Source organism: Mugil cephalus, chromosome 3 (assembly GCF_022458985.1).
Source record: "Mugil cephalus isolate CIBA_MC_2020 chromosome 3, CIBA_Mcephalus_1.1, whole genome shotgun sequence".
Classification (NCBI taxonomy): Eukaryota; Metazoa; Chordata; class Actinopteri; order Mugiliformes; family Mugilidae; genus Mugil; species Mugil cephalus.
The window spans coordinates 76,467-93,484 of NC_061772.1; the positions used below are offsets into that span (position 1 = coordinate 76,467).

At 41.5% G+C, this 17,018-nt stretch overlaps 1 protein-coding gene across 1 annotated transcript in view; it reads left to right on the top strand.

Annotated features, from left to right (window-relative positions):
- Positions 1 to 17,018, top strand: part of LOC125005276 (asc-type amino acid transporter 1-like) — a 75,803-nt gene that overhangs the window by 22,974 nt on the left and 35,811 nt on the right. Inside the window, exons 4-6 of the mRNA XM_047580512.1 lie at positions 7,750 to 7,875; positions 10,796 to 10,949; positions 11,088 to 11,211. Coding sequence (XP_047436468.1) covers positions 7,750 to 7,875; positions 10,796 to 10,949; positions 11,088 to 11,211 — 404 coding nt within the window. The remainder of the gene's footprint in view (positions 1 to 7,749; positions 7,876 to 10,795; positions 10,950 to 11,087; positions 11,212 to 17,018) is intronic.

Consider the following 17,018-nt stretch of genomic DNA (forward strand, 5'->3'; position numbering starts at 1 on the left):
CGTTAATACGGCCCGTTTTCCGGTTGACTTATTACGTCATAACAAAGAAGAGTCGTTCATGCGGCAGACAGGCATTTCAAATAACAATAGTACTCAATAGTACATTTTTAAAGCTTGGACGTAATGTTCGCGGTACTTCTGGTGCAAATACGTTGCATGATATCCATCAAACGGTTCTTCTAGTGGCTCCGTTTAGCTTCTTCTTCTTCTGCAACCGACTTTCTTGGATGTTTTTGGATGCCAGAGAAAATTGAATTCCAACATACAAACTAGCTAAAATAGCGTTAGCAGTAATAATTTGAGCACAATGCAGTTGTTCTGCATTAGCTGAGGTTATCAAATAGCTGAAATAACTTCACCCGACTCCTATTTCCTAAATAATATAACTCACAAACAGACGTTGAACTGCCTGGGCGTGTTGCTGAGGTCGGACGCTGTTTCACCCTGGAGCGTTGGTCCAGGTCCCTGGTAGTATGGAGCTGTATAGCTACGGAGGCACACAATCCTCTATGCGCATTTGCAAATCGCTGCACGAATTTGTGGATCATCCGTGGCAGTAGTGTAGCAAAAGTCACATGGAAGAAGATGCCCGATCAGGAGGCAGGACAAATCATATAAATCAATGAATTGAGTGAATTCATTGATTTTTACTCAGCATGACTTAGGGCTAATTCACATATGCGCTTCCATTAAAGATTGTGTAGTTACATGATAGGTCTCTGGAAGATCAAGAGGAAGACTGATCTTACAGGAGTAGCTCTAATTTGTTTGTTTGTTTTTTTTATTTTGAGTGAGCACATAATTTGTTAGTCGACTTTATACTATGTTTTTATGTGTGACATCATTAGTCGACTGTAAAAAATGTGAAGTCGTTCAGCTATAATGTCTATATACAGCTCTACAGAAGATCTGAATAGAAAAAGAAATGTTCTTCCTGTCAAAGAGGCATGTTTTATGAAATTCGGTGGTTTGAGTGTTTCCCCAGAGGACATAATTAATCAAGTCACAACAAGGTTAAACTGTTAACCTACCTAATTTCATATGTTTGTTACACTGACAATATTCTCAACTATATATTGACTTAAGAATTGTGGAATGGATGAATGTCTTGTCTGTTGAGCAGGAGCCATTTCTGAGGTTAAAACCCCTTAATAAATCTGAGCTGAGTTGGGATCAGAATCCATTGAGACTAAAAGCAGTAGTTATTTAAGTATGCTAGTGCTCAGGTGGCCTATAATACAAGCCATGAAAGCCACTGGCACTAGTTTAATTTATTTTTCACAATATGTTTGGAAGTGATGGGTCCATAAAGTTTTTTATTTATAATTTTTAATTTTGCACAAAACACTCCTTGAACCGTCACCTTATCGTGGTGGAGGAGTTTGAGTACCCTGATGACCCTAGGGGCTATGCTGTCTGGGGCTTTTTGCCCCTGGTACGGTTTCCCAAGGCAGATTGGTCCTAGGTGAACGCCTGGTGGTCGGGCCTTTGTCCACGGGGCTCAGCCCATAAACGGTTACATGGACTTGCCTCCCTGTGGGCCCACCACCCTCAGGAGGTCCAGGAAGGGTCCGGTGCAGTGTGGATTGGGCGGCGGACCAAGGCGGGGGCCTTGGCGATCTGATCCTCGTTTATGGAAACTGACTTTTGGAACATGGAACGTAACCTCTCTGGCAGGAAAGGAGCCAGAGCTTGTGGAAGAGGCTGAGCGTTATTGACTAGATATAGTCGGCCTCACCTCAACACATAGCGTTGGCTCTGGAACCAAAGTCCTTGAGAGGGGTTGGACTCTCTTCTCTGTTAAAGTTGCTCCAGGTGAGAGGCGGAGGGCTGGGGAGGGCTTTTTGCTTGCCCCAAGACTCTCTGATTGTATGTTGGGGTTCTCCCGGATGGACGAAAGGGTTGCTTCCCTGTGTCTTCTGGTCGGGGACCAGGTCCTGACTGCTGTTTGCGCTTATGTGCTGAACAGCGCTTACGTGGGCAATTACAGCGTGACCTGGAGGGGCATGGCTAGGAGGAACGGCCTGCCTGATCTGAACCCAAGTGGTGTTCAGTTATTGGACTTCTGTGCAAGTCGCAGTCTGTCCATAACTAACACCATGTTCGAACATATTGTTCATCGGTGCTCTTTGCACCATGACGGCCTAGGTCGTAGGTTGATGATTTGAAGTCATATCATCTGACCTGTGACCGTATATTCTAGACACTCGGGTGAAGAGGGCAGCAGAGCTGTCAACTGATCACCACCTGGTGGTGAGTTGGATCAGATGGCTGGGGATTACCGCGCAGACCTGGTAGGCCCAAACGAATAGTGAGGGTCTGCTGGGAACGCCGGAAGAACCTGTCAATATGGTCTTTAAGTCCCACCTCCAACAGCGCTTCAACCGCGTTCCGGGGGTGGTGTGGGACATTGAGTCCGAATTGGCCATGTTCCGCTCCACCATTGTCGAGACGGCTGTTATGAGCTGCAGCTGCGAGGTCGCTGGTGCTGGTTGTGGTGGTAACCCCCGAACCTGCTGGTGGACACCAGAAGTGATGGGAGCCATCAGGCTGAAGAAGAAAGCCTACAGGGCATGGTTGGTCTGTGGGTCTCTGGAAGCAGCCTACGACCTTGTCCCCAGGGGCATCCTGTGGGGGGTGGTCCGGGAGAATGGGGTGGATGGCCCCTTGCTGAGGGCCATTCAGTCCCTGTACCAAAGGAACACAAGTTCGGTCCGTGTAGCTGGCTGTAAATTGGATTTGTTCTCAGTGAGGCTTGGACTCCGCCAGGACTGCCCTTTGTCACCGGTTCTGTTCATAACTTTTATGTCGAGTTTTGTGACCAGAGGATCTCATTCCTGCTTTTTCCGGATGATGTGGTCCTCTTAGCTTCATTGCACTGCGACCTCCAGCTCTTGCTGCGGTGGCTCGCAGCCAAATGTGAAGCGGCTGAGATGAGGATCAGCACCTCTAAGTCTGAGGCCATGGTTCTCAGTTGGAAAAAAGGGTGGATTGCACTTCAGGTCGAGGAGGAACTCCTGCCTCAAGTGGAGGAGTTCAAGTACCTTGGGATATTGTTCACGAGTGAGGGTAGAATGGTGCAGGAGATTGACAGACAGATCAGAGCGGCGTCTGCAGTGTTGTGGTCGCTTAACCGGTCTGTCGTGGTGAAGAGAGGGCTAAGCAGAAAGGCAAAGCTCTCCATTTACTGGTCGATCTATGTTCTAACCTTCACCTATGGTCATCAACTTTGGGTGATTACTGAAAGAACAAGATCACAATTACAAGCGGCCAAAATGAGTTTCCTCCGTAGGGTGGAGCCCCCTAGGGCTCAGCCTTATAGATATGGTAAGGAGCTTGGACACTCAGGAGGAGCTCAGAGTAGAACCACTGCACCTTCTCAGTTGAGGTGGTTCGGGCATCTGGCGAGGATGCTTCCTGGGCACCTCCCTGTAGAGGTGTTGCGGGCATGTCCCACCGGTAGGAGGCCTCATGGTTGCCCCAGGACAAGAATGAGGGATTACATCTCCCGTCTGGCCTGGGAACGCCTGGGGATTCCTCCGGAGGAGCCGGGGAGAGGACCTCCCTCCTCAAGCTGCTGCCCCTGTGACCCAGACAAAAAATACAATAACATAAAAAATAATGTCAAAATAATTGGACTTCAATCCTTTTATTTGAGTATTAGGCGCAAGAGGATGTAAGAATTTTTTTCCTGAAAAAAGATTAAATAAAAATACAGCTTTTATCAATTTATCCAATGAATAAAAGGAAAACTCAATATAATTTAGAAAGATAATTTGCTCTGCCTCGATAACAACCGCTAACTGCTAACGTCTCTTCCGCTTCTACCAATTACAGTATATATAACGTCAACATCACTGCGTTGTGACGTCATCTGGAAGTGCCAGATACTCAGAGCGAGCACATCTGGTAGGGCGAGCAGATCTAGTACCTACACTGGTCTGCTGTATGAACGTTCTTGTTTATATATGACGTAATGGGTCAACCGGAAAGGGGGTTTTATTAACATGGTATTATCTCGCTGAAAAAACACATATCGCCCCATAGTGTGGAGGATGAGGACATGTTCCCGGCAGTTATTCTGCGTATTTTCTCCACTGGGACAAGGACTGCATTCAGAAAGTCGAATTTCGAGCATAGATCGATTAAGCTGTGCATGTAGGTGGGGGTACAAGTGTAAGGTCAGTGGTTCCCAACCTGGGGTCAGAGATCACAGGGGGTGCATAAAAACTTCTCTGATCTGAGCTCAAAATAAGTTATATCCAGGGCTTAAAGTATTCCAGCACAGTGCAGGATTTAAAAAAAGATCAACATTTAGTAAAAATGTCGATGCAAGATATTGTCAGGTTCAAGCAGCCAATTGAGTTCATCTGCCAATAGAATGAGAATAGCACAGCTTTCCCTCTCCAAACTAAGGTCACTAGGTAATCATGGGCTTGGGAAAAAATTAGCTCTGTGTTGTCAAACTCAGAAATCTCTGCGTCCAAAAATATAAAAATACCTGCTGAACACCTTTTAATATTCAGCAAACAGTGAAAATATAACAAACTTATTATTTCTCCTCTGAGTAGGCCATGATATCGAAAGTCTGAAATTTCCCAGTTGAAATAAGAACTTCCGAGTTTTCATGAAGGCGTCATCTAACCAGCGTTTTTTCACGGAAGTCACTTGTCAGAAAGAAAATTTATGAAGCTAGGAGAATGTGTCATAACCACAAATAAAGGACAAACAAGTAGTATATATGAGCAGTAAACATACAGTGGATAAAATAAGTATTGATCACACAATAATTTTTCATAGTAAACATATTTCTAAAGGTGCTATTAATGAAATTTTCACCAGAACAAATAAGTTCAGGAATTAAGTTATGTGTAATAATGTGAAATGACACAGGGAAAAAGTATTGAACATGTTTACTGATATTTATTTAATACTTTGTACAAAAGCCTTTGTTGGTAATGAAGCTTCAGGACGCCTCCTGTATGGAGAAACTAGTCGCATGCATTGCTCAGGTGTGATTTTGGCCCATTCTTCCACACAAACAGTCTTTGAATCTTGAAGGTTCCGTGGGCCTCTTCTATGAACTCTGATTTTAATTCTTTCCATAGATTTTCAATTGGATTCAAGTCAGGTGATTGGCTGGGCCATTCTAGTAGCTTTATTTTCTTTCTCTGAAGCTAGTTGAGAGTTTTCTTGACTCTGTGTTTGGGATCATTGTCTTGCTGAAATGTCTACCCTTGTTTCATCTTCATCATTCTGGTAGATGCAGCAGTTTCTTTCTATGTATGGATTACTTGAGTTGTGACCAACACCTGGTGAAAATTCCATGTCAATAGCACCTTTAGAAGTATGTTTACTATGAACAATTGTGATGAGTTCAGTACTTTTTTTCCCCGCTTTAAGCTTGTGCACAATTATCTCCTATGTATTAACATAAACATGAGATACATGAATTAACACCGCCCTCAGCTGGCTAAACGGGGCATAGAAATGAGCACCCGTAAACAACATAAACATACATAAACAACTTTACAGCTGCAGGGAATCTCCCCTTTAACCAGGATCACAGTAGAAATACCCACATGACTGCCGGGCAGTTAATGAGGCAATTAAACACTACAACATGAACAACAATACTCACGTTTGTTCATACACTTAAAACCAGGAGTGTCAACACAAAGCCCACTTCCGAAACCCACATTAAACACATGTAACTCTTTAGTCCTTTCAGGTACGTATCAAACAGAAAAGACAAAGTTAGGTAGCACAGCTGCTGGCTATTGCTTTCTTCCGGCTTCCTTTTTTGTGACTTGTAGAATTTCTTGAAGACGTTTCACCACTCATCCCAGTTACTTGTTCAGTTCTGAGAGACTAGTGGGAAGTTGAGGTGTAAATAGGAAAACTCTGTGGGTAAACCCATCAGAAACATCCTTGACCAGAAACTGGTGCTATTCATTTCCATAATGGCTGAGTACTTGTCTCTTGTTAAGAGTGGGACTATATGCCTAGGCTACTACCCTATGAATGGTACTCTAATGAAGCAACTGTCCGTGGGAGCCTCCAGTCTTAAGGTGTGAATGGTGGAGACCGAAGCCTCAACATTGAAGTATATAGAAAACCCACTCTCACTGACCATCATTTATTATTTGATTCCCACCACCCCCTGGAACACAAACTAGGAGTCATCAGAACCCTTCAGCACTGAGCAGACGGTACCCACAAGACAGGATGGAAAGGAGAAGGAGGGCAAACACATCAAACAAACCCTCAAGACGTGGATCTCTTAATTGGGCCTTTGTTAAAAGCTCAAAAAGATATCCCAAAAAGGACAGGGAAGAGGAGTACAGAAGGAGGAGGAACATCGCCATCGCCTATGTGGCTGGTGTATCAGAGAAACTGAGGAGAATTTTTAGAAAACACTGCATTCCAGTTTATTTCAAACCTGGCAATACACAGAAACAGAAATTGGTGCACAGTCCCCCCTCTTAATGACAGATAAGTACCTAGCCTTTATGACAGTTGTGGCAACAGTTTCTGGTCAAGCAAGTCTCTGGTGGGTTTACCCACAGGGTTTTCCTATTTAAACCTCACTTCCCACTATTCTCTCAGAACCGAAGAAACTACTCGGATGAGTGGGTAAACATCTTCAAGAAATTCTGCAGGTCCAGTTGCCTTTAGTCAACACCTTTTGGACTACCATGACCTGATGACTGAAAATCTTCACAGACAGAAGTTAGAAACTGACCATGCGGACATATATTTGACATATAATACAAGTATCTGTCAACAAGCAAGCAAAGTGGACACAATGCACAAAATTAATTACAACATAATTTACAATGACAACATAGCCAAGAAGTCATACAAACCACAGATCTTATATTAAATCTAATGCACTGTACTTTAAAATCCTTTTTCAGTAGTCGTGATTGATTGTCTAGAGATTTCCATAGACTTCATTCTTGTATCTGTTTTGGAAATATCCATAAAGTGGACAAATCTTTAACAGAAAAGTGTTGTGGATCCCTATCCAAATATGAGAGAAGCATGTAAAACTACCATCACATTTATATAACTATTCCACACAACTGTCGTTTCAAGGCAGCGTCAACTTAAAAGAAAAGCACAGCTACTGAAATGTTTTTGTCTGTGTTTGTCATTTGTAAGTTTGCTATTTAGTTTAAGGGGACCTGAAAAGGCACTTGCTCACACAAAGACAGTCCGCAAGAAGGAAACAATGAGTGACTATAATAACAAAGATTTTGCATTTCTATTATGTATGTCTGCAGATAGGATATCTATGTGGGTTAGTAATCCAACAAAGAGACCTTATGATCAGAAATATGAAAAGAAGCAGAACACACAATATGTAGTCCATGTGAGAATGTCACAAGCAATGTTTTTCATCATATATTTCAACTGCACTTTGTTTGCGAGGTTAGAAATATTCAGCGTACTATGATATAATTTATTATGTTGTGCTTTATTATTGTGCTCAGTGTAGCATAGTAGTGCTTTGGCTTCATATTTAATACTGGTGATGATGATTATAAATAATAATGATGGTAATAAATACCTCACAACATTGTGTTTTATTGATCCAATACCAATAATTAAAGAAATTCAAATAAATCATGTAAATAAGTGAGTTTAAGTTCAACTCTTGAATTGAAGCAGTTGTATAGAGTTGAGGTTTCACTTCATAAAAGCGTTTTTTTTTTTCCTCTCTGTGTGTTTCTGTGTGAGCAGTATTCCTAACCTGGGTGAACTGCTCTAGTGTTCGCTGGGCGACCAGGATTCAGGATGTTTTCACTGTAGGAAAACTCCTCGCTCTCGCACTCATCATAGTGGTGGGATTCGTCCAAATCTCCAGAGGTAAACGCACGCACGCACGCACGCACGCACGCACGCACGCACGCACGCACGCACGCACGCACATGTATTTATGAACTCCGTCCTGACGTTAGTTAGACCTGGACAAAACTCAGATTATAACTCCAACCCTGGAAGTTTCCATATGTACCGTGATCTCCAGTAATAAAGGAAGATAAAGGTAGTCCGGTGTACATCACATACACATACATAACATGACCACATCAGTAATTAACAAATTCACACTTGTGTACTCACATTAAATGATGCATACCTCTTTTTTTTTTAATTTTTAATAGTTACAAGGTCAAAAATTTTAAAGGGTTCTTATTATTAATTACCATTAATTGTTATTATTAATAGTTTTTTTTTAGCGTAGAAGCACCCCTGTCGCTATAGACTTGAATATGACTCAGGATGCATAGCGTTCACACTACTAAAAGAATGCAGACACATATTCCACATTCCAAGGGTGTGGGTAGAAAGTTGTGGAAACTAAACTAAGAATGCTTTCAAAAATATAAATAATGTTTGTTTATTTTCATCAATTTACCAAATGCAAAATGAGCAAACAAAAGAAAAATCAAATCAATATTTTGTGTTACTACTCTTTGCCTTCAAACCAGCATCAATCCTTATAGGTACACTTGCACGAAGTCTGGGATTTTATAGGATAGTAGATCTTGTGCAGCAGATGAAAAACACATCAAGCTTATTTCCCAGTGTCCAGCAGTGCCATCACCTCAGAACTGAGTGGGACACAGATTCACCCATTTACTGTCCTGAGAAGTCTGGCCAAAAGTGATCTTCATGGAAGTGTTGCAGCCAAAAATCCATACCTCTGACATGGAAACAATGTTGTAGCATAAAGCAGTCTCTTCACCAAAGGGCTGAAGAACAGTACAATAATGAGTGTCTGCAATCAACAGTGAAGCCAGTTTGGAAGCCAGTGGCCAGTTTGGAGCTGCAAATGAAGTTGGGGATTTGGTCATAATGATGTCCTCAATGCTGAGAAATATAGGCAGATCCATCATGCAATACCATCAGAGAAGCGCATGGTTGACCCCAAATTTATTCTGCGGCACAACAAAGACCTAAACATACAGCCAAGGCCATTAAGAACTATCCTCAGCGTAAAAAAGAACAAGAAGTCCCGGAGTTGATGGCATGGCCCCCACCATTTAAATTTCTCTTCTTCTTTCTTCAGTGATCCACTAATTAATGCCGTGCTTTCATTAAAAGACACATATTTTTTATTCGCGTCTCTCTGTGGTGGATTATCAAAGGTCCTAAGCCTAAACCTAAGAATTTAGAAGAATTAAAAGCAGTAATTCAAGGAGAATGGGACAAGGTTACCCCTCAACAGTGTGAAAGACTTGGGGATTAGAGCTCTACTGTGTGCTAATGGCAGGACTACTAAATATTATATAAATATTATATATATGTCTGTCTAATATAGACCTTTTGAAACACAAAAAAAGATTTTCCACAAATATTTCATGATAATATTTGCGATTGTGTAAAAATTTAAGGGTGTCCGAAAAATTTTTCCACCACTGTATATCAAACGTCCATCTAACCCTCACGGGGTGGTATATGTGTCATCCTCAGGTTCGGGTCCTCTACCAGAGGCCTGGGAGTTTGAGGGTTCTGTACAGTATCTTAGTTGTTCCTAGGACTGCACACTTCTGGACTGAGGCTTCAGGTGTTGTTCCTGTGATCCGCTGGAGCCACTCTCTCAGTCTGGAGGTCACTGCCCCGAGTGCTCCTATTACCATGGGGACAACGCTAGTCTTAACCTTCCACATCTTTTCAAGCTGCTCTTTCAACCCTTGGTGCTACTTAACCTTTTCATGTTCATTCTGTCTGATGTTGGCCTTAGCTGATATTGCTACATCTATCACCACCACCCTCTTCTGCTCCTTGTCCATCCCCACTATGTCTGTGGTATGCCCAATTGGGTCTATACTGGGTACAGATGCTCCTGTCCACTATCCCAGCCACTTGGTTGTGCCTCTCCATCTACGTTGACCCAGCTTACATCTTACACCCTCCTACTATGTGTTGTACTGTCTCAGGGAATCTTTGCACAGTCTGCACTTTTGGTCTGATCTGCTTCGGTAGACTTTGGCCTTGATATCAGCCACTTCTTCAGCAATTTCTCGCTCATTCTGGAGTACAGCTTGATGTCATCCATGTAGAGCGGGTAGCTGATTGTTTCTCCACTTCAGAATTTGTACACGTAGCCTCTCTTTGTGATGATCCAACTGAGGATGTTCATGTCCATGCAGAACAGCAGTGCTGATAGCGCATCTCCTTAGTGTACGGCTGCACTTGATTATTGATTTGGGTGGTCGGCTTTGAGTTGGCCTCCACATTCCCATTTAGTTCTGGAAAAAGGCCATGGGTCTGACCAGATGTTATTTTCCTACCACTGAGACGACTGGTTCAGTAGAGAACATCTTGTTTATTCTCCTGGCCTCTGCCTCCTTGCTGTATCTCTTTTCCATGTTGCCTTTATCTTCGCCTCTAACCGTATCTTCTATCATGGGTGCTACCTGTTACGTAGGTACGTTTTATCCCTGTCTTCTGTGTGGTAGCTCGTATTTACATGTATACATTTATTAAATGAGTGAATGTAATGAGAATTTAATCCATTGAACAAGTTATGGTTTTGTAATTTAATTTGAAACTTTGAAACTTGTTGTATTTGCCTGTTATGGCAACTTCTAATTCTTCAACCTTTAGCTTGTTACAACTGTTAATCTTCAAATCTGATTTGGTTTGATAGTGAAGCTATGAAACTGTTGATTTTATTCTTCTATTCAATCGTGTCATATATATATATATATATATATATATATATATATATATATATATATATATATATATCTACCCCTGCCTTCCTCTCATGTGTCTCCAGGTCAATATGATCCCCTGCAGCCCAGCGTGGCCTTTAAATTCAGTCAGGATCCTTCAGTGGGACAGATTGCACTTGCCTTCCTCCAGGCCTCCTTTGCCTACAGTGGCTGGAATTTCCTCAACTATGTCACAGAGGAGGTTGTGGAGCCACGCAAGTATGACATGCACAAGCATAGTATTTTATACTTATACTATCACATAGTTTAAACTGTCAAAATCAGTTATGTTTTAGTAATTTTGTAAGCATCCTTAATCAACTTGCTTCATATTCTTATCATGTTTCTAATCATTAGGAATCTGCCACGTGCAATCTACATCTCAGTCCCTTTGGTCACTCTGGTCTACACAATGACCAACATTGCCTACTTCTCTTCCATGACTCCAGAGGAGCTGCTCGCATCTAATGCTGTTGCAGTGGTGAGCTGTTCAACATCTCCAGGGACTGTTTTACATGAAAACTTGTGTCAGTTTACAGCCGAACAAGAGTTTGAATTATCTGAAAACTGCCTGAGATGCTGAAGTGGAGAGCGGTAAATGGTCTTGCTTTTATATAGCACCATTCAAATCATAGATACAGTTACCCATCCAGTCACAAAACAAAACAAAGGAATTCGCCACTGAACCATCACAGGGGCTCAAGGAACTTGGCAGTAAACTTAGAGGGTTATGTTTTGTTCATTGGATTTTCGTTCAGAAGAGGATATTAAAAAACGAGAAATTAGTGATTATTTGATTTTCATTTTAAAATTCAAAAATTCTAATTCAAAGCATTTTTTGTTACCAAGGTCAAGATGACCAAACCTTTAAAATCCAGTTGATTTTCATTTACTGTTTCTAAAAACAAAACATAAAATTGTTAGAAGACAGAAACAAAAAACGCCCATTTTTTAATTTTGTTCGATCAGAAGTTGCCGTTTTCAAAGTAATAGTATGTATGTCAAAATAGCGCATATGACTTGTTACCGTGGTTTCCATCGAGGCTAACAGTAACGTTTGCTAATTATTCCCTGATTATATACAGCGTTAAATTAAACGGCGTTATTTTTTTCAGTAATCTAACTAATTACTATTTCCATCGTTAAAACACCGTTACTGATTTTTTTTTTTTTTTTTTTTTTTTTTTTTTTGGCGAGGAGAGGAGAGAGGGGCGACACAACCGTTGAAAGCCGTCACTGGTTAGGCCGGGTCGACCCGGGTTTTTCGCTCTGATGCTGATATATCTGCCTGTTACATTCTGAATCAACGCCAGGCTGTATCATTGTACAAGCTTCAGCTCAAAAACGAGTTTTGGTCTACTCCCTTTAAAACTGATCTCTGAAGGGCAGAGATTGTTGTTCCTTTTTTTCAATTAAACAAATCAAATGTGTTGATGCGCGATCGTTAATGGAAGCGTATAGGTCAACAGTCGATTGTGTTTATATACAGCTTTTATAGCGATCTGCCACACTTTTTTAATGATCATGGCAGCGCTCTGCATCCGAGAAAAGGTGGAATTTGGTAGCAGATATCGGGCAGTGTGCAGGACAAACTGGTTTATTCTAATATCAGCAGCCTTTTGAAAGAGCGGGGCTTTGACCAGTCCATTCTTTAGGTCATCAACAAACTGCAACGTTACTTGCAATGTACGCGATGACGTATGAGGGAGATAAAAAAAAAAAAAACAGGCACGCAACTCTCACAGCAGGAGGTCCGACCCAGGAATTTTGCCAATGTGAAAGCGGTATATATCTACAAGTTGGGGTCTGAGGTGCAATAAATATTAAAAGTTCTGTGTAAGTACGTGTCTGTGCAATTCTACTCTATGCAACTGGCTTGTGATACCTGCTACGAAAAAAATACGAATTATTAGACATATTTAAACTTAAAAGAAGAGTAACGCAATAGTTACCTTCCGTGGTAACTAGTTACTTTTATAGTAGAGTAATTCAGTTACTAACGTTACCTTTTGGAGAAGTAACTAGTAACTATAACTAAGTACTTTTTAAAAGTAATGTGCCCAACATTGATTATCTGTAGTTATTATTAGTTTTTACCTGAAATATGTGACTTAGTTTTTCTGCAGTCATGTAATCTTCACACACTCTTTTATTGTTTCGAAAAACAACGTACTGATCCATGTCCATCAACTTCTGTTAAATAGCAGCCCCTAAATTGTTTATCGCCCATACACAGGATGGTCCTTATAGTTGTACTTGCTCTTACTTTGAAAAATGCAACTTCCGGTCGAACAAAATGAAAAACGGGCGTTTATTTGTTTCTGTCTTCTAATGATTTTATTCTTTGTTTTTTAAAATTTTAATTTTTTAATTTTAAAATAAATAACCACTAAGTTTTCGTTTTTTAATATCCTCTTCTGAACGGAAAATCCAATGACCAAAACATACACAGAGCCATCACATCATTTTTTGATTTGATTGACAACTGAAAATAGAAAGAACCAATGCACAGACCATTTCCTATGGCCCCGTTTTTCCATTTCGTATTTTTGATCTGGGTCTCAAATTGAAATATGAAAAACCAGGCATTTTTCGTTTTCTGTGTTAGATTAAAAAACGAAAAACAAAATAATTCGTCAATTTTAGACTCAGATCAAAATACGAAATGGAAAAATGGGGCCACAGGATTTAGTTGCTCGGATCACATGACCCGGAGGTGGCTTTGCGCGCAGCAGTTCGGTAATGTAGCCCCTTTCATAAGGAGCGAAAAACAGGATTTTATCGGCTCGGCTAGACGCGGCTTGATGTGAACTGGAATGCCGTGTTGAGCCGGGTTTTTCGCTCTGATGTCGATGTATCTGAACTTACATTCTGATTTTGTCACTTGGTGGCCTGGCAGACTGTATCATTGTAGAAGCTTCAGATCAAAAACAGCGCAAAGTTGTGGCCTACTCCCTTTAAGACCGATCTCTGAAGGGCAGATATTGTTGTTATTTATTTATTTATTTTTCTCAATCAAACAAATCAAACGTGTTGTTACATGTTCATTAATGGAAGCGCATCTGTGAATTATCTCTACGTCATGTTCGGGAAATTGCACTGATTGGGAATGCACGTGGGACTGTATTCGTATAGCAATATCCCACACCTTTTTAACGATCACATAACACAGTCGCTGGCAACAGCATGAGATCCGCCAACTGCATATGAGGAGAAGAGGAGATACGACGGCAGTTATCGGGCTCTGTGTAGAACACAGTGATTTATTCTAATATCAACGACCTTTTGAAAGAGCGGGGTTTTGACCGGTCCATTCTTCAGGTCATCAACAAACTAGAAACGTTAAATAAATACACCATGTCCCCCCTTGTTTATCTGCAGTGTACTGCGCTTTCAAATGTATAATGGTGACGTTGTCGCGATGAGGTATGAGAGTCAAAAAAAAAAAAAAAAAAAAAAAAAAAAAAACAGGCACGCAGCTCTCGGAGATGGAGGTCTGACCCAGGGCTTCTGACGATGTGAAAGACCACCAAACCCGGGATTTTCGATGTGAGAGGGGTTCACCGCTGTTGAACAAGTCCTTGAACAACTAGTTGGTGAATTCCAATTCATTGCTTAACCCTCAATCGTAACCCTCAAATTTAAAAAATGCGCGTTCCTGCTAGTGCAAGTGCTGTCCCAATTGTTCAGAAAAATTAAGTTGAGGGGCAAGTTTAAGGGCTGTATCGCCCTCAATATTGAGATTTTCCGAGACCACCTTGGGAGTAAGGGCTACCCAGAATGCATTGCGTTTTTTAACCGAACTAAGATATCGCCGAAAGCAGCGAAGCGAATAAGCTTCAAATGTAAGTATTTTCTTTTCTAACAGAGATGTAAAACTTAGGAAAACCATTGTATTATCTTGGTATAGGCCCATTTTATGGATTTTAGAATTTGTGAAGGAGGATATTTTCCTCTCCTTCAGCCCAGGATCTTTATACCGTTTGAAAAGGGTAGTTCACCTACGCACAAATCACGCGACAATTTCTCACGTTTTGGATATTTATTTGGTACACAGAGAATAGATATTGATTTCAGCGCTGAGCCTTCGGTCAGTTCACCTTAGGGGTAAAAAGAACCAAAAGCCCCACTTCAGGGACGCACAGTGACCTTATTCTACCTAGACCCCGTCCGTAAGACAATGGGGAGGAGTACTGCCTGTCATGTGTCAGTGAGTTTCTATGTGTAGCCGATTAGCTTTATCTGGTTTCCAGCATGTGAGATATTAGGGTGTGATGTGTCCTAGTCTGTGAGAAAGCTGTAGCGAAGCGAAAGACAATGATTGATATGGTGAGATAGCGTAAGTAACATTCTACTTGATTGTTCCCAAGGTTATACATAGACTGAAGGCCTTATTAACCACTTTTTAACCCAACAATCTTTTGTCAATAGCCGGCCGGTGCGGACAAGCGGTCGTTTGCTATCGTTTACTTATCAATAAGCTGTGGTGTGCGGTAACTGTGAGCTGAATATGTCCGTGGTTGTGGTATTTATAGAGATTATTTGTATAACTATCATCCTATAACTAACTGATAGGTTACTATGGTATTATTTATTTATTTTTTTTAATTTTTGCAGCGTAAGTAATAACTGACAAACGGATCTGATGGACCCGTCATGGATGTGTGTGGTTCAGTGTGTGGTTCCCGCGCCGCCATGGTAGCCTACTACATTACCCCATATATGCATTACCCAACCGTCTTTAAGTCTTGTTTCGAAGCACTCTAGCGAGCTGTGTGGTGACAGTCATAGTGATCCAGTTCATTCACTTTTTGACACTAACTGCCTCAGAATAGAGAGCTACACAACAACTGAATGACATTGAATGCCACACCACTCACACTCATGCACTCCCCCAGTGCATTGCAGAACATATACTCCTTGCTATCGAGTATTTAATTCAAATGTATTTTATTATAGTTCGTTAGTTTTTTAAAAAAAATATAATTCTAAACTTGAATTTATGGTGATCTTGTAACATTTAAATAATTTGTTGTCACTCAAAATATACGTCACAATTGCCAATGTGCGACACCCACCAGCAGGTCCAGCCCACTATTTATTGAACTTTTCGACCGCATGTAAGCCAATCATGGATAAATCCCAGTTAGGTATGCATGAATACAATTCTGTTATCTCTGTAGCAGTTCTTTCATTTCATAAATGCAACACATTATAGTTTTTTATACATAGGCCTAGCATAGAGGTAAAACACGATATATGCAGTGTTATCTTCATTTTAGGTATCAAAGGGGTTTTGTGGCTTCCAGTGTTTTTATTTTTTCTGTGGGAAACGGGTCCAAATGGCTCTTTGAGTGTTGAAGGTAGCCGACCCCTTCACAAGATCATATCGTTGGGCAATAGTCGAGACAGGATAGTACCAAAGATTGCAACTGCTGAGCCTGATGTGCTGCCCTCCTTATCATTGAAATAGTTCTACCCATCTTAGCAATGCTATCTTATTAATACGTGTTGACCAAGAAATGTCTCATCAATAATCACACCCAGTAATTTGGCTTCTCTAACCTGTTCAATAATAGTACCCTGTACAACTGGATCTTACCATATATCTAGAGCCTATCACTATACTGTGAAACATTCAGTTTAAGCCTATTGTCACTAACCCAATTACATTGCTAACATTATCTCCTCTTGCAATAGTTCATTCACAGACACAGCATTTTCCGGTGACAGCCCTGGCAGAGTCCAGCTCTCACCAGGAACAGGTACGACTTACAGCTTCATGGACCAAACTCACTATCCTTTGGTACAGGGACTGAATGACCCTTAGGAAGAGGCCATCCACCCCATAGTCCTGGTGCACAGGAGGGTAAAGAGGTGGTCCTCCTCCTCCTGAGGTTCAAAGGTTATAAATCCATTTCCTCCACCACCCGACAATAGCCCCAGTTAATGTCAATTGCTCCCTGTCCCCATTGAAAGCGGTGTAAGTGGGTTGCCGTCTACCAGCCCTGAGACACTGGATGGTTTGCCAGAATCTTTTTGGAGTTGACCGATAGTCTTCTTCCATAGCCTCACCAACCTTCTCCCACGTGTGGATTTTGCCTCAGCGGACTGCTTAGTCATCCGTTACCGGTCAGTTGCAACCAGAGACCCACAGACCAACCATGCCCTGTAGGCCTCCTTCTTCAGTCTGAATCAGCACCAGTTGCAACTCGCAACACCCGCCTCAACAATGGTGGAGCGGCACATTGTCCTTTCAGACTCAATGCCCCCCACCGCCCCTGGGAC